General features: G+C 44.1%; 1 protein-coding gene across 1 annotated transcript in view; it reads right to left on the bottom strand.

Annotated features, from left to right (window-relative positions):
• LOC105467729 (RRN3 homolog, RNA polymerase I transcription factor) overlaps positions 1-21,479 on the bottom strand; it is a 37,454-nt gene extending 15,975 nt beyond the window's left edge. Inside the window, exons 1-10 of the mRNA XM_011717405.3 lie at positions 21,321-21,479; positions 19,683-19,788; positions 18,473-18,529; positions 10,872-10,961; positions 10,642-10,771; positions 10,128-10,187; positions 9,117-9,180; positions 8,020-8,089; positions 4,278-4,376; positions 1,121-1,213 (exon numbers count right to left, since the gene is read on the bottom strand). Coding sequence (XP_011715707.2) covers positions 1,121-1,213; positions 4,278-4,376; positions 8,020-8,089; positions 9,117-9,180; positions 10,128-10,187; positions 10,642-10,771; positions 10,872-10,961; positions 18,473-18,529; positions 19,683-19,788; positions 21,321-21,409 — 858 coding nt within the window. The 5' untranslated portion in view covers positions 21,410-21,479. The remainder of the gene's footprint in view (positions 1-1,120; positions 1,214-4,277; positions 4,377-8,019; positions 8,090-9,116; positions 9,181-10,127; positions 10,188-10,641; positions 10,772-10,871; positions 10,962-18,472; positions 18,530-19,682; positions 19,789-21,320) is intronic.
• Between the last annotated feature and the right edge of the window lie 4,293 nt (positions 21,480-25,772).

The raw sequence follows: 25,772 nt of genomic DNA, 5'->3' as shown, positions 1-25,772 counted from the left end.
TACTCAGGAGGCTGAGGCAGGAGAATCACTTGAACCAGGGAGGCAGAGCTTGCAGTGAGCTGAGAATGTGCCACTGCACTCTAGCCTGGGCAACAGAACAAGACTCCATCTCAGAAAAATAAAAAATAAAAAATAAATTAAAAAAAGAAAAGAAAAGAAAGAAAGAAATGCAGACACCTTTCCAGGCAGCGGTCTCATTCAGGGATGTGAATCAGAACCACCTGCAAAATTTAAAATAAAAGCCAAGACTCAGCACCAGCTTCTGATTCTCACTGAGAAGACCCAATGAGCGCTAGCCATGCAAACCTTACAGATGTCCCTACCTCTGCTCCTGGTGCCCACCAGAGTGGGTGCTTTTGGTGCCAGGCCCCCTTTTCCAGGTCGGGATATCCACCTCCCCGCTGCTGTGAGAACTGGTGGCCATCAGCTCACAGCTGCCTACTTTCTCCAAGAGAGCTGCCCTGAGCAGAAAGGAGCCAGGACCACCGCTACACTCTTTCCAGCCCCTCCCCGCTAGAACCAATGACTGATAGACAAGGCGTCAGAAAAGGACATCTCCTTGGTCTCGAGCTGGGATCTAACTCTGTAGAGCAATCCACACCCCAGAGTGCCTGGTGGGATCAGGCTGTAGCGACCTCCCAAGTGAGACCCACCCCTGAAGCTCCCCTGCCCTCTTCTGCTCCCTGACACCCTCTGTCCCAAGGGTACCTGAATCCCTGTCTCAGGCTCTCCTTCCACTGTACCCAACTTCAGATAGCACCCAAAGAAGTAATGCTATAAAGCGTACAAGCGGTAAAATGTAGAAATTAAACAGGTGTGCTTTTCTATTAACCACGCCCTCACAAACAGCATCTGGCTTACAAAAACAAACACTTAAAGTTATAAGAACAAAAGGGAAACGTACTTCACCAAACCCAAATTCAAAGCCTTGTAAATAAACCAATTATGCTAAGTGCTAAATGACATGGCAGCAAATTACTCATATAAGGAATCGTTTTCAAGTTTGCTAAACTATTTTAATTCTTTCAATCTAAAGCCTTAACAAAGATAAGCAGCACTAGCTGTTTCCACCCTTTGATGATGATAAACTTCATGTCGACTTCATTAATAAAATGCTAACCATATTAAACAATCCTTCTGTGGAATCTGTCCCACCACAAGTTTGAGTTGCTGTTTCTTCAGCGTCTTCAATATCCTGCCGGGATGCATTCACCTATAACAAAGGGGAAAAAAAAGAATAAAAGGATTTTAAAAATACAACTATGTTACTTTGGGATGGAAATTCATCTGATATAAACACGTTCAAGGTGTCCAGATTAGTGCCTTATATCGCACTCCAACACAATACACAATTATGGTGCAAGCCTGTAAATTGACCTAGGTCATGAAGGAATTTAAATATAATAAACCAAGCCCCTTTTACTACATTCTTATATAAAATCGAGAAGAACTATCACATGATGCTCTATGCCAGGTAGCCTCAACAAATTCAGCATTTATTCTAGCTCTGATATGGTCTGGCTCTGTGTCCCCACCCAAATTTCATTTTTTTTTTTTTTTTTTTTGAGGCAGAGTTTCACTCTTGTTGCCCAGGCTGGAGTGCAACAGCAAGATCTCAGCTCCCCACAACCTCCGCCTCCCAGGTCCAAGCGATTCTCCTGCCTCAGCCTCCCAAGTAGCTGGGATTACAGGCATGCGCCACTGTGCCCAGCTAATTTTGTATTTTTAGTAGAGATGGGGTTTCTCCATGTTAGTCAGGCTGGTCTCGAACTCCTGACCTCAGGTGATCCACACACAACTCAGCTCCCCAAAGTGCTGGGATTACAGGCGTGAGCCACCGCACCCGGCCCCAAATCTCATCTTGAATTGTACTCCTATAATTCCCACACATTGTGAGAGGGACCTGGTGGGAGATAATTTGAATCATGGGGTCGGTTTCCTCCATACTGTTCTCGTGATAGTGAATAAGTCTCATGAGATCTGATGGTTTTATCAGGGGTTTCCACTTTTACATCTCCCTCATTTTCTCTTGCCGCTACCATGTAAGAAGTGCCTTTCACCTCCCGCCATGATTCTGAGGCCTCCCCAGCCATACGGAACTATAAGTCCAATTAAACCTCTTTTTTAGCCAGGTGCGGTGGCTCACGCCTGTAATCCCAGCACTTTGGGGGGCTGAGGTGGGCGGATCATGAGGTCAGGAGATCAAGACCATCCTGGATAACACAGTGAAATCCCATCTCTACTAAAAATACAAAAAATCAGCCGGGCACGGTGGCATGCGCCTGTAATCCCAGCTATTCAGGAGGCTGAGGCAAGAGAATTGCTTGAACCCAAGAGGTGGAGGATGCAGTGAGCCGAGATCGTGCCATTGCACTCCAGCCTGGGCAACAGAGCAAGACACCTTCTCAAACAAACAAACAAATAAAACACCTCTTTTTCTTCCCAGGCTCAGCTGTGTCTTTATCAGCAGCATGAAAATGGGCTAATAAAATCTCTATGCACAAGACACTCACAGACACATTGTGTAATAAACATATCATCAATCAACTGAGCAGAAAAATGATAAACTGCAAGCCAAATGTGAATTACTCAATATTTATTTTGGTATATCACCATTCAAATATCTTAACATACCACTCAAACCATGCCATTTTTTATTATCTATGCTTGACCTTCTTTGTAAACATTCTAAAATGCTCCTTTTAAGTATATACCAGAGAAACACTATAAAGAGTACATATACAGTTGGCCAGAGAGGTGCAACTCCAAGTGAACACTACACCAATGGGCCCAAGCTCTAGCTCTTCTAAGACCTCGTTCCATCTTCCTGCTTCCCTACAGCATCAATATTTTCCTCCACCAAAGCTCCTCTCCCCTCAGTCCACAAACCTGCTCACATCTCCCCACTCCTGAACCACGCCTCTTAGCCCTGCTCTGTCTCCACCTTCCACCACAACCCTGTACCAAGGTTGTAGTGACCAACTACAGCCTTACTTCTGTTTCCCCACCATCCACATATCCCCTCTCGAAATGCAGTTTCTGCCTCTTCACTGACATGGTCCTCCAGAAAGCAACAAAGACTACCTTCTAACCACTAAATCCAAGGACTGTTGCACTTTTCATCCTTCCAAAAAATGAGAGCAGTATCTGATGCTGCTGACCGAACTCCTCCTTCCAGCAGATCCTTCCTGAGCATCCAGACCCATGGTTTTCCTCATACTTCTGATCACCCTTCTCCTCCCCTGTCCTAAACTGTATCTTTCCAAAGGTTTATGCTCAGGTCCCCACCTGCAGCCACGACTGCCAGTGAGTATTCTCTAGTAGGCTGCCCACCAGCAACTGAACCTGGCCAAGATGGAACTCCTCTCCCAACTGCCTCCTCTTGATATTTCTGCCTGCCATGAATGCAACACCAAGATTCGATTCCACAGGGAGCAACCTCTGAAGGATTCCTTTCCCTTACTATCTGCCTCCCCTCCTCCAAACCAGTCTCGAGGACCAGTTCACCTTTCCTCCCAATGTCACTAGAATCCACTTTCTTTCATTCCCACTGCACCTTAGTGCGGGCTTCCTTAAACAAAGTTTTAGCTGTTTATAATTATAATCTGCCCTTAAGAAAGGCCAAACAGGAAAAATCACTCCCTTAGGAATCCCTTCCTGACCCCACTGTGATTCTATCAGTTTCTCTAACTCATAATGTATGTTTCATTCATAGCATTTTCCACAACCATACTTTTACATTTGGCTAACTATATATTTAATGCCTTGTTCTCCAATCATGAGAAGGAACTGTCTACAACTCCCAGCACATACACAGATGGAATTCAAGACACATTTAAAGGAAGGAAGCAAAGAATGGTGCAAGTGGTTTCTTTTATTTTGAGACGGAGTCTCACTTTGTCACCCAGGCTGGAGTGTAGCAGTACAGTCTTGGCTCACTGCAAGATCTGCCTCCTGGGTTCAACCAATTCTCCCACCTCAGCCTCCTGAGTAGCTGGGATTACAGGCACCCGCCATCATGCCTGGCTAATTTTTTTTTTATTTTTATAGAGATGGAGTCTCACCATGTTGGCCAGGCTGGTCTCGAACTCCTAACCTCAGGTGATCTGCCTGCCTCGGCCTCCCAAAGTGCTGGGAATACAGGTGTGAGCCACCACGCCTGGCCAAGTGGGGGCCAAGTGGATTCTTTTCTATCACTGACTATTGTTTCCACATACTGTGATTATAACAAATTCAAGTCAGTAAATGAAAATAAAAATAGATTGCTCAATACTTACATCCAATTTGAGTAGCTTTTCAATAATAAGCTCCAAAATTTCATGCCTCAAGGTTGGAAAATACACACTAATCCTTAGTAAGTTATGAACGTAACATTCCTAAAGCAGAAAACATAAGATAAAACATTTCAACAGAGAATAAATGTTTCACAATTATGTAAGCGAAACATCAATTACACAATTGAAATCTTTAGTTTCAAATATTTAAACAGAAAAAAACAGACTATCCAACAATACAAAACTGTACTGTTTCTACATATGTATTATGTTCGGTATAATCATTTCAATTATCCTCAGTAAATGAAGTTTTTAATTTGCACAACTATAGGTTTTGTTTTTTTTTTTTTTTGACACGGAGTCTTGCTCTGTGCCCCAGGCTGGAGTGCAGTGGCACGATCTCGGCTCACTGCAAGCTCCGCTCCCCCGGGTTCACGCCATTCTCCTGCCTCAGTCTCCCGAGTAGATGGGACTACAGGCGCCCGCCACCTCGCCCGGCTAATTTTCTTGTATTTTTAGTAGAGACGGGGTTTCACCGTGTTAGCCAGGATGGTCTCGATCTCCTGACCTCATGATCCGCCCGTCTCGGCCTCCCAAAGTGCTGGGATTACAGGCTTGAGCCACCGCGCCCGGCCAACTATAGGTTTTTAAGTAGCTGTATTGATAAAACTCATAAATCATACAATCACCAACTTAAAGTATACAATTTAAGTTTTTAATATATTGAGTTATGTGACCATCAACATAATCAATTTCAGAACATTTTATTTTAGAGACAGTGTCTGGCTCTCTCTCAGCCTGGGGTGCAGTGGTGCAATCAAAGCTCACCGTAACCCTGAATTCCCGGGATAAGCAATCCTTCCTCCTCAGCCTCCCTAGTAGCTAGAACTACAGGTGCACACCACCACATCTGGTTAATTTTTCCTCTTAGAGAGACAGGTTCTCGCTATGTTGCCCAGGCTGGTCTTCACCTCTTGGACTTTCCCACTTCAGCCTTCTGAAGTGCTGTGATTACAGGCATAAGCCACTGTGCCCAGCCAGCAATTTTATAACATTTTAATCACTCTAAAAAGAAATCCCAAATCCATTAGTGCATCCCTACAAAATGAAGACTTTGGCAACCACTAGTCTATGAATCTGCCTCTTCGAGACATTTCCTATAAATGGAGTCATATAATACATGTTTTTAGGGTTCAATCATGTTGTAACAAGTAAACCATTCCTTTCATATAAATGGAATCATATAATACAGTCTTTTGGCATGTTTTTAGGGTCCAATCATGTTGTAACATATAAAGCATTCCTTTTCATTGCTAATATTTCATTGTACCACGTTTTGTCATCTGTTCATCAGTTGACAGACATTTGAGTTGCTTCTACTTGATGCTATTATGAATGATGCTGCTGTGAACATCCATGTACAAGTTTTTCTGTGGACATATATTTTCATTTCTCTCAGGTATAAACCCAGAAATGGAACTGCTAGGTCACATGGTAATTCTACATTTAACCTTTAAGAAATGCCAGGCTATTTTCAAAACAGCTGCACCATTTTACATTCCCACAGCAACATATGACAGTTACAATGTTCCCATTTCTCCACATCCTTGTCAACACTTGTTACTGTCTTCTCATCCTGAATATAGCCATCCTTGTGGGCATGCAGTGAAACCATTTCCCTGATGGCTAATGATGCTGAGCTTCTTTCCATGTGTTTTTTTGCAGAAATGCCTATTCAGATCCTTTGCCCATTTCAATTGGGCTATTTGCCCTTTTATTATTCAATTGTAAGAGTTCTTTACATATACAAGTCCATTACCAGACATAAAATTTAGAAATATTTTCTCCCATTATTTGGGGATTCTTTTCATCTTCCTGAAAATGTCCTATGAAGCATAACAATTTTTAATTTTGAGGTACAATTGATGTATTTTTTCTTTGGTCACTTGTACTCAGGCATCAAATCTGGAAATTACTGCCTAATCCAACATTTACCCCTATTTTCTTCTCAAGAGTTTTACAGTTTTTACTCTTCATGTAGGGCTTTTATTGATTTTGAGTTCATTTTTGTACATGGATATCCATATGCTTCATTCTTTTGCATGTTCATGTCCACTTCTGCCAGCAGCATTTGTTGAACTCTATTCTCCCCTATTCAATTGTCTTGGACAAGTGGTTACCGTATGTTGGTCTTCTGTCCCGTAACCATGCTGAACTCATTTATTCTCTCTAAAATGTCTTGTGTGTGTGTGAACTCCTTAGGATGACATATAAAATCACCTTGCAAAAGAGTTTATGCCTTCTACTCCATCTGGATGCCTTTAATTCTTTTTCTTGTCTAACTGCCTTGGCTAGACAAGCAGCAAGAGCAGACATCCTTGTTTTGTTCTTATTCTTCAGAAAAAACTTTTGGTCTTTCACCATTGAGTATGATGTTAGCTGTGGGTTTTTCAGATGCCCTTTATCAGGTTGAGAAAATTTCCTTCTGTTTTTGTCATAAAAGGATATTGGCCTTTGTCACATACTTCTGCATCTACTGAGATGATTATGTGGTTTTTGTCCTTTGTTCTATTGCTATAAAATATTTTATTAATTTATTTTCAGGTACTAAATCAATCTCAGCCAGTCACGGTGGTTCACGTCTCTAATCCCAATACTCTGCAAGGTGGAGACGGGTGGATCACTTGAGGTCAGGAGTTCAAGACCAGCCTGGCCAATGTGGCAAAACCCGTCTCTACCATAAATACAAAAATTAGTGGGGTGTGGTGTCCCATTCCTGTAGTCCCACCTACTCGGGAGGCTGAGGTGGGAGAGTCGCTAGAACCCTGGGGAGGCAGAGGCTGCAGCGAGCCGAGATGGTACCACTACACTCCAGCCTGGGTGACAGAGAGAAACTGTCCCCTCCCTGGAAAAAAAAAAAACAAAAAAACAAAAAACTCAATCTTGCGTACCTAGCGTCAATCGCACTTGGTCATGGCACATAATTATTTTTGTATGCTACTAGATTTGGTTTTATACTACGGCAATCACTATTAATTATTAAAAACTGCACAGATGATCTGAACATTGTACAAAAACAAGCACAATGCTTCTACAGAAGGCTTTGCTTTCAGGTTAAAATAAGGCATATTTACAATTAGTAATACAAGAACTATTATCTTCTAGTAATTCTTGTATAAGCATGAAGCCACTACAGATATTCCTGAAATGAACTCACACCTTGACTTGCACATAGTAATAACAGAAAAAGGCACTGGGAATCCCCAATAGCCGCTTGATAAGAAAGGAATCTGAGTCAAATTCTTAGACATCAAAGTCTAGAAGACAAAGTAACCTTTAAAAGAAAAAGACATAACATCGGCCGGGCACAGTGGTTCACTAATCCCAGCACTTTGGGAGGCCAAGGCGGGCAGATCACAAGCTCAAGAGTTAGAGACCAGTCTGGCCAATATGGTGAAACCCCACCACTACTAAAAATACAAAAATTAGCTGGGTATGGTGGTGGGCGCCTATAGTCCCAGCTACTCGGGAGGCTGAGGCAGGAGAATTGCTTGAACCCGAGAGGCGGAGGTTGCAATGAGCCAAGATGACGCCACTGTACTCCAGCTTGGGCAACACAGCAAGACTCCGTCTCAAAAAAAAAAAAAAAAAAAAAAAAACACAGAAAGAAAAAGACCTAACATCATCTAAAACGAAACCATGCAAACAAGTTTTCCATGATTTTCTCAATGAAAAGATTTCTTACCAGTGTTCTCTCTGATTTTCGAACAAATGGAAATTTTTCCACCAGTATCGGCATAAGAAACCACGGTGTCCTATTTTTAAAAAATTAAATCAATCCATGTTAACTTTACTTTCTAGAAAAGTAATACTACCATTCTAAAAGCAAATATGGACAGATACAGGAGGTAAACAAGAACCCCTACCTCAAAGAACTGCAACTTTATTTTTTTTTGAGACGGAGTTTCGCTCTTGTTGCCCAGGCTGGAGTGCAGTGGCGCAATCTCAGCTCACTGCAACCTCCGCCTCCCGGGTTCAAGCTATTCTCCTGCCTCAGCCTCCCAAGCAGCTGGGATTACAAGCATGCGCCACCATGCCTGGCTAATTTTGCATTTTCAGTAGAGACGGGGTTTCTCCATGTTGGTCAGGCTGATATCAAACTCCCAACCTCAGGTGATCCGCCCGCCTCAGCCTCCCAAAGTGCTGGGATTACAGGCGTGAGCCACCGCGCCCGGCCAGAACTGGAACTTACATTGTATAGCTTCCAAGAAAATCTATAATGACTTAGAGAAAATAAGCTTCTGTTAACTCTGATATTGACAGCAAATCAAAGAGGGAGCTTTTTGCTGACATTTCCCACTACACATGTATATTATTTTTAAAAGAAGAAAAAATTATCAAGTTGGATTGTTTCAAGTTAACAAATAATCAACGGACAGAGGGAACTAGAAGTCCACCCTTCCAAAAGAAACCCACAAACCTGAAAAGCTTTTCTTAGAAGTGCAATTTTTATTCATATGGCATGACACAAACACACACAGGGGTTTCTCACTGAAAATGTTTGGATAGTGTATCTGTTGAAGATAAAAGCAAAATTCCAACCACCATACAAAATTGGGGGAGAATCTGCATACAAACTTTGAAAAACAATCAAAGATAATAAATAGAAAATGGAAATGCCACTTTTTGTAGAATGTAAAGTTTCCTCAAGTGGACACACACAAAAAAAAAACATGCAATGTAAGACTCAAGCTTTAATGCTATTAACATTTTATAATTTTTACTAATTGATTACAATTTTCTTGAGAATTGAACATTCAAAATAAGGAAAAGTATACTCACGATGGGACATATCTTGCTATTATTTGCAAGGCTCTGTGACATGTGTCAAAATTTGCAGGAAGATCTGCAAGGAGAAAAGTTGAGAGTATGAGCATCAAAACAAAACTGAAGGGCGACGCACTTGAAGCTAAAAATACATGCTGGTCGGGCGCGGTAGCTCACGCCTGTAATCCCAGCACTTTGGGAGGCTAAGGCAGGTGGATCACCTGAGGTCAGGAGTTCGAGACCAGCCTGACCAACATGGTGAAACCCCATCTCTACTAAAAATACATAAATTAGCCAGGCATGGTGGTACACGCCTGTAGTTCCATCTACTCAGGAGGCTGAAGCAGGAGAATCACTTGAACCCAGGAGGTAAAGGCTGCAGTGAGCCAAGATCATACCACTGTACTCCAGCCTGGGCGACAGGCAAGACTCTGTCTCAAAAAAAAAAAAAAAAAAAAAAAGTGACATACTTGAAGCTAAAAACACATGCTAACCAAAACGGAATTTATCACAGAAATAATAACTTCAAGATTTTTTTCTCACAACCATCAATGAAAACTAAATGGACTAATTATATAAATAATGCATTCAGGACAACTGACTGCATATCAATGCTAAATATAACAAAAACGTTTTATCAAAGGTTGTCATTTGTTGCAGTCTGCTTACCAGAATAGGTGCCAGGTGTTCTGTGCTTTCCTTTTTTTTTTTTTTTTTTTAAAGAGAGAGTGTCTTGCCATCTTGTCCAGGCAGGGCTTGAACCCCTGGCTCAAGCAATCCACCCACCTAAGCCTCCCAGGTAGCTGTGACTAAAGACACACACCACTCTGCCTAGTTCTACTTTAAGCATTTTTAAAGAAAATATTTGAAAAAAATGTTTTTTTTGTAGAGAAAAAAATCTCACTATGTTGCCCAGGCTGGTCTCAAACTCTTGGCCTCAAGTGATCCTCCTGTCTTGGCCACCCAAAGTGCTGGGATTATGAGTGTAAGCTACTGTGCCCAGGCTTTAAACCTTTTTACACTTACTATCATCTTCATCCTCAGAATCTGAAACATCTACATCACCTTCCTTAATGATCACTCGAGCTTTTGAGGGAAAAAGAAAATATGTTATTCTGTCATTGATCTAGACAATAAACAGCTACACAAAAAAGTTACTGACGTAGACAATGAACAGCTATACAAAAGTCATTTTTCCATAATCCAAAGTTACCCCAATGATTAATTAAAAGCACAATCTGAAAAAAAGTAAAGCAACTATAGTTTTTAAACAGCTAAACATTCCTAGATGAGTTCTAAGACTTCACCAGGAGTTCAATAAAGCAAATTACAATTCATAAAACGCATAGCAACAAATGAATCTAGACACCTCCATAGGGGTCATTACGGGGAACATATGTCTACCAGACCTGGTGCCAATATGCATCTGGAATCTTCCATGGTAGCAGTATCTCTCATATATAACGGGAAGGTGGTATTTTAATAAAGAAGTATTTAAAAAAAAAAAAAAATTCCAAGCAAGCAAAGAGTAATGACTTACGAGGCACAAAATGGGAAGCAATCATGCTGAGACATGGTCTGAGGAAAACAGTCTGTGCTGATACAAGATTACCAAGAAAAGCCAAATACTCTTCCACTACTGTTTGACTTCTATTCAACCAAGGCAATCTCTATAGTTGGGAAAGAACGATAAAAGCAGCATGTTATTAATATATACTACTACGAAGTTCTGAATTACATACTAGACAGTGAGATAAATGGTGAACTTACCAATATAATACTGATAAGCTGCTCAAAGTCTTTTGTCAAGTACATGATAGAAGAACGGAATTCCAGCAGCCAGTTGATGATCTGGTCATCCTTAAGTTAAACAAAGAAGAGTACTTTCAAAATCACAAATCCTCTAAGATAACAGAAATTTACAGCTATCTTATATCAATCATCTATCAAGAATAGCTTGGGGGGAAAAGGTCACAAACTTGGAAGGAAATGAAAACTGGGTATCAAAACACAAAAATATGTCACAATAAACTTTCCTGTTTTAAAAAAGCAATCTAGCAACTCTAAAATGTAGGAAAAAGACTTAAATGCAGTACTTGAGCCTGATCACTTTTGTTTGCCCTGAAAACACAAAATCACCTCAAATGTTGACACCTGGGACTTTTAAAAATTGCAGAAATCTAGCAGATTCAAGTATTAGAAGATCACAAAGAAACAATAGCTACCTCTATTTCCTCTATATTCAAGCTGACCAGAAAGCATGCTGATAAAACTCAGTCTAGGCTGATCAATTGGGGTCATGAATAAACATAACTTTTCTAAACTAAACCTGTGGCTGAGTTTAAATATATTATGATGTGTTTGTTCTGTATAAATGCCATTCCTCCATGAAATATTTTTCAGGCAATCAAATTACTGTTCACAATAATTGTTAGTGACATTAGAAGAACTGCTAAATTTGAAATGCAATGTATAAAATACAGTGTCAATTATGTAAAATATTACTATATTAATTATATTCATGCATACATACATACACACATTAAGAAAAAGCCCCTAATTTGTGGAAGGGTTAGACATACATTAAGAAAAAGCCCCAGCCGGGCGCGGTGGCTCAAGCCTGTAATCCCAGCACTTTGGGAGGCCGAGACGGGCGGATCACGAGGTCAGGAGATCGAGACCATCCTGGCTAACATGGTGAAACCCCGTCTCCACTAAAAAAAAAAAATACAAAAAACTAGCCGGGCGTGGTGGTGGGCGCCTGTAGTCCCAGTTACTCGGGAGGCTGAGGCAGGAAAATGGCGTAAACCCGGGAGGCGGAGCTTGCAGTGAGCTGAGATCCGGCCACTGCACTCCAGCCTGGGTGACAGAGCGAGACTCTGTCTCAAAAAAAAGAAAAAAAAAAAAAGAAAGAAAAAGCCCCTAATTTGTGGAAGGGTTAGACATACAAATAAAAGCAACACAAGGTCATACCTACAGGGATATTCATAGGGAGTTATCATTTAGTGAGAACACACCATATGCCAGGCACGGTGTCTGACACTCTATATACATATCTTCTTCTAATCCTAAAAACTCTGCACGATGTTTAGTTATTCCCATTTTGCTGTTCAGGAAGCTGAGACTAAGAGAGATTAATAAGCAATCTGCCCAACCAAGAAGGCAGTAAAGAAGCAGGTCCAAACCTGTCTGTCTCAGTCAAGGTTATCCTCCATCCACTGTCCCACACGCCTCCCTATATGTGGAGAAGGAGCTGTCTCCTTTTCCCCACCTTAATTCAGCTACTGAGTGCTTACTATGCCATATCCATGTGACAAACTCCCACAGATCAACCATTTTCTGATGAAATCCCAAGTAGCCTGGCAGTAAAATAAAGTAAAACCATAACTCATCTGTACTATGGTAATTTCGTAACGTCCACAACTGTTAAGGATAACATTAATGGTAGCTCGCTAAGGCCAAAGGCACGTAGAAAACAAGCTAAGTTAGTGTGCAAATAAAAAAAATCTATCCCATCTCTTTTCCACTAAAAAGACTGCAACAAAACTACAAGGATAACATTTAAACTGTACCATTTTTAAAAGTAAATCAGGCCGGGCGTGGTGGCTCACGCCTGTAATCCCAACACTTTGGGAGGCCAAGGTGGGTGGATCACCTGAGGTTGAGAGTTCAAGACCAGCCTAACCAACGTGGAGAAACCTTGTCTCTACTAAAAATACAAAATCAGCTGGGTGTGGTGGTGCATGCCCGTAATCCCAGCTACTAGGGAGGCTGAGGCAGGAGAATCACTTGAACTCCGGAGGCGGAGATTGCAGTGAGCTAAGATCGTGCCATTGCACTCCAGCCTGGGCAACAAGAGCAAAACTCCGTCTCGAAAAGGAAAAAAAAAAAAAAAAAGTAAATCAGTTGCAGGCTTTGATGCATTAGTACTGAACTATTATTATTTCTACTAGCAGCCAGGAACAGTGGCTCATGCCTGTAATCCCAGCACTTTTGGGAGGCCAAGGCAGGAGGAGACTGCTTGAGCCCAGGAATTTGAGACCAGCCTGGGCAACACAGGGAGACCTTGTCTCTAGAAAAATGAGCCTGGCATGGTAGCACATGCCTGTGGTCCCAGGTGCTCGGGAGCCTGAGGTGGGAAGACTGCTTAAGCCTGGGACGTTGAGGCTGCAGTGAGCCATGATCGGGCCCATTACACTCCAGCCTGGGTGACAGAGCACGACCCTGTCTCAAGATGAAAGAAGTTCTACTTGCAACACTCCACACAACTAATGCAATTCTTGGTATGTTCAAATACCAGGAATGAGAACTGCTGATACAAAATACAGTGGAACACCAAGAAAATGTCCCTTTGTATCTGGGAAAGAAGGCAGGGGTCAGGAAAAGCTTTAAAGAGAAAGTGATGCTTCAGCGGTCTTTAAACAGTAACACAGTTGAGTCTTTTCTGGAAGTTCTACTTCTTACAGAAGGAAAAGTACGTTTTCAGAAAACTGAAAGACGTTCAGTATGGCTGGCATGTATAGTGAGCAAGCTAACAGATAATAAATCTGGGGAACAAAGAAGCACCAAATAGACCATGGAGGGCCTTGTAAACCAGGTCTGTAATTAGAGAGATCTGGAAGAGTGGGAAACGGACTCAATGAAGGAGCAACCATGTGCTTAGAGAACCAGGGAAAGCTCCATTAAAGACGACACTTCAGCTCAGTTTAAAGGGTGAGCAGGAACTTTTTAAACTACAGTAATAATAACAGTAAACACTAATATAGCACTCACTGTATGCCAAGCACTGCCCTAAGACTTTAACATACAGTAACTCATGTCATCCTTACTCCATGAAGTAGGTACTACTACCGATTCCCATTTTACAGATGAGGACACTGAAACAGAAGCGCAGCAACTTGTCCCTGGTCACACAGCTGGCAAGAGGGGAGGCAATGTAACTATAGCTGGTGCTCAAATAGGTAGCAAATGAAGTACATACAGGGACCTCCTCCAGCCAGGAAAAAGAGGCACAGGCAAAGGCATAAAGATGTAAAGTAGCAAATTCCAGGAATAAAGTATCTAGCAAGAGGAAACATAAAAAAGGTTGCAGGCCACACTGATTTTCATTTTCCATAGGCATGAAGTTTTTTAGTAGGGGAATGACATGCCAAGACATGTGCTTTCCAGAGATAATTTAGGCTACACTGTTGAGGTTAAATGGTGGTTGTGGGGGCCACACAGGTATGAGATAGAGGAGGACTGGGAGAACATAGAGACCCGCTAAAGAGGTTACCAGAATCCATACAAGAGAGAACCAACAAAACAGAAAGGCTTGAAAGATTTTTTTCCCCCTAAGGGCTTGATCAGTGAATGGATTTGAGGGGTACTAAAGACCCCAAGGTTGCTAGCTCAATAATGAGGGAAGTAATGAACAGTTAAGCACAGAAAAAAGTGTGCAGAAGTGGTGGGTGTGAGAGAAAGGTTAAGAGTTTATTTATTTTTTATTTTTTTTTATTTTTTTTGAGACGGAGTCTTGCTCTGTCGCCCAGGCTGGAGTGCAGTGATGCGATCTCGGCTCACCGCAAGCTCTGTCTCCCAGGTTCATGTCATCCTCCTGCCTCAGCCTCCCGAGTAGCTGGGACTACGGGTGCCCGCCACCATGCCCAGCTAATTTTTTTGTATTTTTATTAGAGACAGGGCTTCACCACGTTAGCCAGGATGGTCTTGATCTCCTGACCTCATGATCCTCCCACCTCAGCCTCCCAAAGTGCTAGAATTACAGGTGCAAGCTACCGCACCCAGCCAAGAGTTTATTTTAAGACGTGCTAAGTTTGGAACACCTATGATGATTCTGGGTAAATGCATCTAACAGACAGTTAAGAAACAAGTCAAGGCCAGGTGCAGTGGCTCACGCCTATAATCCCAGCACTTTGGGAGGCTGAGGCGGGTGGATCACTTGAGGTCAGGAGTTCGAGACCAGCCTGGCGAGCATGATGAAATCCCAAATCTACTGAAAAAACAAAAAAATTTGTTGGGCGTGGTGGCATAGCTACTCAGGAGGCTGAGGAGAGAGGATGGCTTGAACACAGGAGGCAGCGGTTGCAGTGAGCCAAGATCATCCCACTACACTACAGCCTAGGTTACAGAGCAAGACTCTGGTCTGCCCCTGCCCCCAAAAACGAAAATGAAACCAGTCTGGAGCCCACAAGAGCAATCTTGGCTACAGACACAAATATATTAGGACACAGGTAGATTTCAAAGCCATGAAGGGAGATGAAGAGATGACACAGAAGAATCTACAGAGTGAGGAAAGAGTCGATTTTTGAAGCCCAATCAACAACAAATTAAAATCAAGAACCTATAGAGAGAGATTAGAGATTAAAGGATCCAAGACAGGAGGATCAGAAACACTGTTTTATTTATTTATTTATTTTGAGGCGGAGTCTCACTCTGTCACCCAGGCTGGAGTGCAGTGGCGCGATCTCGGCTCACTGCAAGCTCTGCCTCCCAGGTTCACGCCCTTCTGCTGCGTCAGCCTCCCAAGTAGCTGGGACTACAGGCGCCCGCCACCACACCCGGCTAATTTTTTCGTATGTTTAGTAGAGACGTGGTTTCACTGTTAGCCAGGATGGTCTTGATCTCCTTGACCTCATGATCCACCCACCTCAGCCTCCCAAAGTGCTGGGATTACAGGCGTGAGCCACCGCGCCCGGCCCAGAAACACTGTTTTAAGAAGTGGGTGGCCAACAGTGTCGGCTGATAGAAGGCTTAAAAAAATAAGTCCACTGAGGCTGGGCTCAGTGGCTCACACTTGTAATCCCAGCACTTTGGGAAGCCGAGGCGGGCAGGTCACCTGAGGTCAGGAGTTTGAGACTTGCCTGGCCAACACGGTGAAACCCTATCTCTACTAATAATAAAAAATTACCCAGGCATGGTGGCCGGTGCCTGTAATCCCAGCTATTTGGGAGGCTGAGGCAGGAGAACTGCCTGAACCCGGGAGGCAAAAGTTGCAGTGAGCCCAGATCGCACCACTGCACTCCAGCCTAGGCCACAAGAGTGAGACTTTGTCTCAAAAAAAGTCCACTGAAATCAGCATTTAAAACAATGGGTAACCTGTCAGGGTAATTACTGTGTCCGGAATTTGTGGGTTCTTGGTATCGCTGACTTCAAGAATGAAGCTGCAGACCAACGCGGAAAGTGTTACACCCCTTAAGGGCAGCGCATCTGGAGTTGTTCCTTCTGATGTTCGGAGTTTCTTCCTTCTGGTGGGTTCGTGCTCTCCCTGGCTTCAGAAGTGAAGCTGCAGACCTTTGCAGTGAAGGTGGTGTGGACCCAAAGAGTGAGCAGCAGCAAGATTTATTGTAAAGAGTGAAAGAACAAACCATCCACAGTGTGGAAGCTGACCCCAGTGGGTTGTCACTGGCGCTCGGGCAGCCTGCTTTTATTCCCTTATCTGACCCCACCCACATCCTGCTGATTGGTCCATTTTACAGAGAGCTGATTCATCCGTTTTGACAGAGTGCTGACTGGTGCATTTACAATACCTTTACCTAGACGCAGATTGCTAGGCAGAAAAGTTCTCCAAGTCCTCACTAGATCAGGTAGACACAGAGTACTGATTGGTGTATTTACAAACCTTGAGCTAGATACAGGGTACTGACTGGTGTATTTACAATCCCTTAGCTAGACATAAAGGTTCTCCAAGTCCCCACTAGACTCAGGAGCCCAGCTGGCTTCACCTACTGAATCCTGTGCCAGGGCCGCGGGCAGAGCAGCCCTCCAGTCCAGCACCACACCTGCACTCCTCAGTCCTTGGGCAGTCCATGGGACCAGGCGCCACTGAGCAGGGGGCGGTGCCCGTCAGGGAGGCTTGGGCTGCGCAGGAGTCCACCGTGGGGGAAGGGGGGCTTGGGCATGGTGGGCTGTAGGTCTCCAGCCCTGCCATGCGGGGAGGCAGCTGAGGCCCTGCGAGAATTCGAGTGCAGCACCAGCGGGCCGGCACTGCTGGGGGACCCAGCGCACCCTTCGCAGCTGCTAGCCTGGATGCTAAGCCTCTCAGGGCCTGCCGCTCCAAGTGTGGGGGCCAGCCGAGACGAGCCCACGCCCACTCGGAACTCGCGCTGGCCCGCGAGTGCCAGCGAGCGCTGCACGCAGCCCGGTTTCCCGCCTGCGCCTCTCCCTCCACACCTCCCCGCAAGCAGAAGGAGCCGGCTCCGGCCTTGGCCAGCCCAGAGAGGGGCTCCCACAGTGCAGCGGCGGGCTGAAGGGCTCCTCAAGCGGCCAGAGTGGGCGCCGAGGTCAAGGAGGCGCCAAAAGCGAGTGAGGGCTGCGAGGGGTGCCAGCACGCTGTCACCTCTCATTACTACAGTGATAAGAACAGTGGACTTAAATGTGAGTGAGAAATGATACAGCGAAGTCAGCTGGAACAAAACCAACAGATGACAATTACTGCCCTTATTTTGAGTCAGAGACTGTTCTAAGTGCTTCTTGCATATTAGCTCATTGAATCCTTGTTAAATATTTCCATGTTTAAAGCCAGGCACAGTGGCATGCACCTATAGTCCCAGCTTCTTAGGAGGTTGAAGAGAAAGGATCATTTGAGGCCAGGAATTCAAGGCTGTAGTGTGCTATGATCACACCTGTATATAGCCGGGGCAACACAGCAAGACCTCATCTCTTAAAAAACAAAACACTCCATATTTTTGAAATCTCTATTGTTTTCTTGGTTTTACACAGTGAAAAAGAGGTAGAGAGGTTAAAACAATTTGCTCAAGGTCATGCACTGGATAATAAAATTGGAATTTTATTCCAGGCAATCTAACTACTGTTGCCATGGTAATAAACCATTCTCTTCAAAACTGGGCAGTAAAGGAAGAATGGTGAAACAAAATGTATCAAGGTTTTACTACATGATAGGTATATCTCGAACTTGGAAATGCTGAATCAGTGGTTGTTTTTTGGTTTGTTTTAGCTTTAAAGAGACAAGAGAGTTGCACACAGCACGGAGGAAAGAGGTAGTAATCTAATAGAAAGGAAGCATTAGAACAGGGTTTCCCAGCCTCAACACTGTTGTCATTTGGGGCTGGATCACTCTTGGTTATAGGAGGTTGCCCTGTGCACTATGAGATGTTTAGCAGTATCTCTTGTCATTCACCCACTAGATGCCAGTAGCACCCCTTCCTCCCAATTGTGACAAACAAAAATATCTGCAGCCATTACCAAATGTCTCCTAGGGTGTAAAACTGTCCCTGGTTGAGAACCACCAGATTAAAGTAAGGGAGGACTATGGAGAGAGCAAGTTCTAGAGGACAGAATAGGAGCCAAAGAACAAACTATGTCTGTATAAAGTGGCAATAATTTTGCTAATGATCAAACACAAAATTAATTACCTTTATGTCTGGATCTAACAGCTGGTTCTTCAACAACTCGAAGTCATTTGTTTCACCCTTAACAAGAAGGGGAAAGAATTAAGTTATGCTTTTGTTTCCTATTTAGTAGCAACAGCAAGACTTTTAACCATACCTTAACATCAGATGAAATTATAAAAGGAACACTAACTTTCACATGTCAATTGCAGATTATAAAATCATGACTACAAAAATTTAAACACTCATGTTAGTGCAGCCAGAGGGCTTGGAAAAAGGAAAATGATAAACTACATTTGGCTATACTTCTGTATTGACATTTGAATATAACAGTTGATACTCTTGGGAATTCTCAAAAAGCATGAGGGAAAAAAACAGCCAGCTATAATGATCTATTCAGGAGGATCTAAAAAAGTATTCACTCAAATATGGATACAAATGGATATTACATGTAAACATACGGTTACTTAACATTTTCCCTCTACTCCTGAGATATAGTAGAAATGCTTCTGAACTACCACAGAAACAAAAATCTCTAGTCAGATGATGGTTTACTGTCCTAAAGTAATGCTTAGGTAAGTTCCTCAAAAAATAAAATGCTGTAGGCCAGGCACAGTGGCTCACGCCTGTAATCCCAGCACTTTGGGAGGCCGAGGTGGGCGGATCACAAGGTCAGGAGTTTGAGACCAGCCTGGCCAACATGCCGAAACCCCATCTCTACTAAAAAAATTAAAAAATTAGCCAGGTGTGGTGGTACGTGTCTGTAATCCCAGCTATTCAGGAGACTGAGGCAGGGGAATTGCTTGAACCTGGGAGGTGGAGGATGCTGTGAGCTGAGATCACGCCACTGCACTCCAGCCTGGGCGACAGAGTGAGACTCCGGCTCAAAAAATTAAAAAAATAAAAATAAATAAGTAAATAAAACTCTGTAATTGTTTTTAATTCTAGCACTTGCTAAAGCTAAAAGATGCTTTGTAAATAAAGCATGTGAAGAGGTGAAACCTCAGTAAAGACATTATTACTCTCTCATTATTACCTGTGAAACGGGCCAAGGTGGGGGAAAAAAAGGACACTATTACTCTAAGTTTGCACTGACGGCATCATGCTATTATTAAATATTTGATTTCAACTGGTATCTTAATTAAGCTTGCTATTTCTATTGGTCTTTAGTATAACAGCAATAGTTGTATTCTGACCTGACCAAAAGCAAACCTCATACATTATCTCCTCTTACCTTTTTATACTTTAGCAAGACTTCTGTCACAGTTCCACCAAACCGAACAGTTTTTCTTGGGGGAGAATTGAAAAAATCATTCTCTAATGCACGCATATTTGAAATCCTGTGGAACCAAAATTAACAAGCTATTAAGTTCATGAAAATATTAAAAATTATAATAGCCAACATTTATTGAACCAACATCATTCAGTGGGACTATTGTTAAGGCCTCTTTACTGGTCTCCCTGCTTCCACTCCTAACCAACAATCCCTCCTTTGCTCAGCAACCGAAAACTGTCTTCCCACTGCACTTATAGTAAAAATTCAAATCTCTCAGTGTGGTATTTAAGATCCTACATTAATCTGGCCCCTGCCTACCTCTCTCACCTCATCTCCAACACCTTGTTTTACTACAGCCATAATGTCTTTTCTGCTCTTCGACATGCCAAGCTGGTTCTCATTTCACTTACTGTTCACTCTATCGGAAATACTCTTTTCCCAAATCTCCACGTGGCTGGATTTTTTTGTTTGTTTTTGTTTGTTTTTGAGACGTGTCTTGCTCTGCTGCCCAGGCTGGAGTGCAGTGGTGTGATCTCGGCTTAACTGCAACCTCCATCTCCCGGGTTCAAACAATTCTCCTGCCTCAGCCTCCTGAGTAGCTGGGATTACAGGCACCCGCCACCACGCTCGGCTAATTTTTGTATTTTTAGTAGAGATGGGGTTTTGGCATGTTGGCCAGGCTGGTCTCGATCTCCTGACTTCAGGTGATCCGCCCACCTCGGCATTTCAAAGTGCTGTGATTACAGGCGTGAGCAACTACTCCCGGCCTGGACTTTTGTCTTCATTCAATTGGAAGCTCAAATGTCAGATGTCTTCCCCACGAGAAATCTCAAGTACTCCTTCTCTCCCTTCTCCCTCCCCCATTACCCTGTTGTATAACTGAAACCACCGTAATTTATTGGCCTATGTACTGCCTTTCCCCCATAGGCTGTAAGCTCTGTAGAAAGCAGGGACATTAGTGTCTTTGGATAAACCACTGTCCCCAGTGTTTAACATAGTAAGCAGGAGATCGATAAATATTATGAATCATATTATGCTAATTGTTTTACAAGGTCTGCTTCACTTACACAGAGTAAATTAATGAAAAAACATAGCATCCTAATGACTCTGAAAGTTAAACGCCAAGTGTGCTATGGGGGTTAGGGATTTAAAAGCGGAGCAAAATAAAGACTGCTAAACAAATACGTGTGTCGAAACAAATTTCAAACAAAAAAGATGTAATATTCAATTTGCCATGAGTGACAACATTCGGCTGATAAACCGAATAGCCCAGGGAATCCCTTCCAAATTTGGACGAAGAAGCGGGAAGAGGAGACAAGGCGCAGAAGGCAGTACCGAGGCCTGGGAAATCACGAAGAAATACAGTCGGGAAAGGGGGGCTCCAGAACAGATAATATACTGACTTTTCCAGGCCCCACCCATGTCTATTACCCAGTTAGGAGGAATGAGCTCATTCCCGCGAACATGAGATGACCCTCGACCCCGTGCTCTTACCACACGCCATTAGCTTTGTCCCAGACCCTTTCAATCCGCTCCCCTAAGCGCAGTCCTGAGCTTTGCTCTCGGACGCGCAGAAGGAAGCGGCCTGAATCTTACCCAGTCCTCGACGCGCCCAGCGTCTTGACTGCAGAAGCCGAAGCAGCCGCATCTCCCGGCAACCGCGTGTGAAGCAGTGGTGCCGCCATTGGGCCGAACTAACACGACCGCTGCGCCTCAGGCCGGATGCTCTGCTCCTTCCAGCCACAGCCCTCTGTCCCGGAAGTTGCGCTTGCCGGCGCAACCTTCAGCCAATCAGGGACCCCGCGTGGGGAGAGCGTGTGCTCTCCGCGAGCTAGAGCGCCGCCAAACCCCGCCCCTCATTCTACTTGGACCACTTGTTCCACTCAGCGCGAATGCGCGAGTAAGGAGAGGCAGGAAGGTCCTGCTCCATCCAGGCCCAAGAATCCCAAAGAAAGGGTGGAAATACTCTGGATGTGCTAAGCTGTGGCCGGGTACACTCGAGTGTTAATTTTTTGGAGTCAAAGCCTCCCTCAGTTAAATCAAAGAAACTGAAGCACTGTGATTGACCCAGATCCTCACGGAGGAAAGGGGATTTGAACCCGGGTGACCCAGGAGCCTGGGCTCTGTACTCAATGCAACATTCTTACAGACCACCAAGATAACGTTATCCTCACGTAAACGAGCTCGACGAAGTGATCTACCCCAGAGCCTCAAGGCTGTGATGATGCTGGAATGAGAAACAGCAGGAGAGTTTCCAAGAGGTGTTACCCCCTTGACTTTTTTTTTCTTTCTTTTGAGACCTAGTCTTGCCCTGTTGCCCAGGCTGGAGTGCAGTGGCGTGATCTCAGCTCACTGCAACCTCCGTCTCTGTTGCCCAGGTGGAGTGCAGTGTCGTGATCCCAGCTCACTGCAACTTCCGCCTCCTGGGTTCAAGCAATTCTCGTGCCTCAGCCTCCCAAGTAGCTGGGATTACAGGCGCATGCCACCATACCCGGCTAACTTTTGTATTTTTAGTAGAGACGGGGTTGCACTATGTTGGCCAAACTGGTCTCGAAGTGCTGACCTCAGGTCATCCACCCGCCTCGGCCTCCCAAAGTGCTGGGATTACAAGTGTGAGCCACCGTGCCTGGCCAAACTTAAATTTTTAAAAGAGGAACAGGAGTCAACCAGACCAACAAAAGAGCGACTGGTGTTCCAAGCATAGGAAACAGGAAACAGCAGAGGCCAAAACCTCGGGACTGTAGGGGATGTAGAGGGAGAGCAGAGGCTGCCCCTACCCTCAGGGAGGGGAAAAGGTTGCAACTTTGGAAACTGTACAGGCCTATCAAAAATACAAAAATATCCAGGCTGGGTGACGCCGTGAAACCCCATCTCTACGAAAAATTTAAAAAATAAAAACAATAAAAATTATCTAGGTGTGGTGGCACACACCTGTAGTCCCAGCTACTCGTGAGACTGAGGATTGCTTGAGCCAGGGAGATAGCATCACTGCACTCCCACTTGGGCAACAGAGCGAGACCCTGTCTCGAAATAAATAAATAAATTTTTAAAAATGCATATGTATGGGCCGAGCACAGTGGCTCACGCCTGTTATCCCAACACTTTGGGAGGCTGAGGCAGGTGGATCACCTGAGGCCAGGAGTTTGAGACCAGCCTGGCCATGACGAAACCCTGTCTCTACTAAATATACAAAATTAGCTGGGCGTGGTGGTGGTGCCTGTAATCCCAGCTACTTGGGAGGCTGAGGCAGGAGAATCGCTTGAACCTGGGAGGCAAAGGTTGCAGTGAGCCAAGATCGTGCCATTGCACTCCAGCCTGGGTAACAAGAGCGAAACTGTGTCTCAAAAAAAAAAAAAAAACTGTGTGTGTGTGTGTGTGTGTGTTTATATGTATCTCCAGGAGTTCAAGACCAGCCTGGGCAACATAAGATGGTGCATACCTGTAGTCCCAGCTACTTGGAAACTGAGGCGAGAGGATCGCTTGAACCCTGGAGGTCATGGCTGCAGTGAGCTGTGATTGCACCACTGCACTCCAGCCTGGGCGACAGAGCTAGACCCTATTTCACAAAATAAAATACAGCAATTTGGTTTATTTTTTGTTTGTTTTTTTGAGACACAGTCTCGCTCTGTCACCCAGGCTGGAGTACAGTGTCGTGATCTCGGCTCACTGCAACCTCCGCTTCCCAGGTTCAAGTGATTCTTGTGCCTCAGCCTTCCCAGTAGCTAGGATTACAGGCACGCGCCACCATGCCCAGCTAATTTTTGTATGTATTTTTAGTAGAGATGGGGTTTCACCATGTTGGCCAGGCTGGTCTCGAATTATTGACCTCAAGTGATCCGCCTGCCTTGGCATCCCAAAGTGCTGGGATTACAGGCATGAGCCACCACACCCCGCCAGCAATTTGTTAAACATAAACCATAGCTCTGTTTTGCAACAGTGTAAAATCAGTAACTGTCTTTCCTGAGTCTCTGTTTGGTCCTTACTGAGTTCCTTGGGAATGTTGGACAGGAATCATCTGTGTCTCAAGGACAGAGGAAATAATTGCACACTAGCTCACAAGGATACTTCAAGATAGCTGTTTAAATGAGAATCTCTTCTTCACTTCCAAGGCAAAGCAAAGCAAAAACAAAAAACAATAGCAAAACAGCAATTTGACAATTACCTGGTTTGGTTTGAGAGAGGATCTCATTGTCTCGCCCAAGTTAGAGTGCAATGACGCGATCGCAGCTCACTGCAGCCTCAGGCTCCTACAGCTTAAGCAATCCTCTCATCTCAGCCTCCCAAACCCATACCACCAAGCCCAGCTAATTTTTTGTATTTTTGATAAACACGAGGTCTCACTTTGTTGCCCAGGCTGATCTCAAACTCCTGGCCTAAGTAATCCTCCCGCCTTGGCCCCCAAAGTGTGTCTCCCCACCTACACCCCCATTCTTTCACTTAAAAAAAGTCTGAGTCTGGGTGCGGTGACTCACACCTGTAATGCCAGAGCTTTGGGAGGCCGAGGCAGGAGGATAACTTGAAGCCAGGAGTTTGAGACCAGCCCAGGCAACACAGCCAGACTCTGTCTCTACAAACAATACTTTTTAAAAAGTTACTTAGGCATGGTGGCATGTGCTTGTAGTTCCAATTATTTGGGAGACAGAGGTGGGAGAATCGCTTGAGCCCGGGAGTTGGAGGCTGCAGTGAGCTATGACTGCACCATGACACTCTTCGGCCTGGGTGACAAAGCAAAATCTCATCTCTAAAAAAAAAAAAAAAAAAAAAAGGAAAAAAAATTTGACATGTACAAAAAAATATGTTAATGTAAGTTATAAGAATATAATGAATACCTGTGAACATATCACTCAATTTAAGAAGCCGAACATTAACTAGAACAATTGACGCTTACTGTGTGCTGCTCTCGGATTCCACCTTCTACCCGCTTTCCTCCCAAAAGTAGTCACCATCATGATTTTTAAAAGTCGTTTTAGTTTTCTTTGTATAATTCCCATATTTATACTCCTAAACAATGCACTATATTTGCTTTTTTTGTCTTTGCATTTTATAAAGTTACCTCCATGCTGTATTATACTGCTGTTTGTTTTCAACATTATGCTTTTTTTTTTTTTTTTTCTGAGACGGAGTCTCCCTCTGTTGCCCAGGCTGGAGTGCAGTGATGCGATTTCTGCTCACTGCAACCTCTGCCTTCCAGGTTCAAGTGATTCTCCTGCCTCAGCTTCCCGAGTAGCTGGAATTACAGATGCCCACCACCACCCCCCGCTAATTTTTTTTCTATTTTTGGTAGAGACAGGGTTGTTGCCCAGGGTGGTCTCAAACTCCTGACTTCAGGAGATCTACCTGCCTCGGCCTCCCAAAGTGCTGGGATTACAGGCGTGAGCCACTGAGGCTGGCCAACATTATGGTCCTGGATGTTGAAATCCATCCCTGTTGTACACAGTTGTGGTTTCTTTTCGTGTTTTGTTTTTGTTTTTGTTTTGAAACAGAGTTTCGCTCTTGTTGCCCAGGCTGGAATGCAATGGCCTGATCTTGGCTCACCACAACCTCCGCCTCCTGGGTTGAAGCAATTCTCCTGCCTCAGCCTCCCGAGTAGCTGGGATTACAGGCATGGGCCAAGATGCCTAGCTAATTTTGTATTTTTAGTACAGACGGGGCTTCTTCATATTGATCAGGCTGGTCTCGAACTCCCGACCTCAGGTGATCCGCCCGCCTCGGCCTCCCAAAGTGCTGGGATTACAGGTGTGAGCCACCGTGCCCGGCCAGTTTATTTTATTTGCCACACAGCATTTCATTATAGGAATGTACCATGACTTATCAATTTTCCTATCATAAACATTTAAATTATTTCCTTTCTCCCTCCATTATGTATATCACTACTGTGATAGCCCTTTTTCATTTTTCTTTTTTTTTTTTTTGAGACAGAGTTTTGCTCTTGTTGCATAGGCTGGAGTGCAGTGGCACAGTCTTGGCTCACTGCAACCTCTGCCTCCTGGGTTCAAAGTATTCTCCTGACTCAGCCTCCCAAGTAACTGGGATTACAGGCACCTGCCA

This window comes from Macaca nemestrina, chromosome 18 (assembly GCF_043159975.1).
Source record: "Macaca nemestrina isolate mMacNem1 chromosome 18, mMacNem.hap1, whole genome shotgun sequence".
Lineage (NCBI taxonomy): Eukaryota > Metazoa > Chordata > Mammalia > Primates > Cercopithecidae > Macaca > Macaca nemestrina.
Note: the sequence above shows the minus strand (reverse complement) of the source record. Positions and strands in the feature narration are given on the sequence as shown.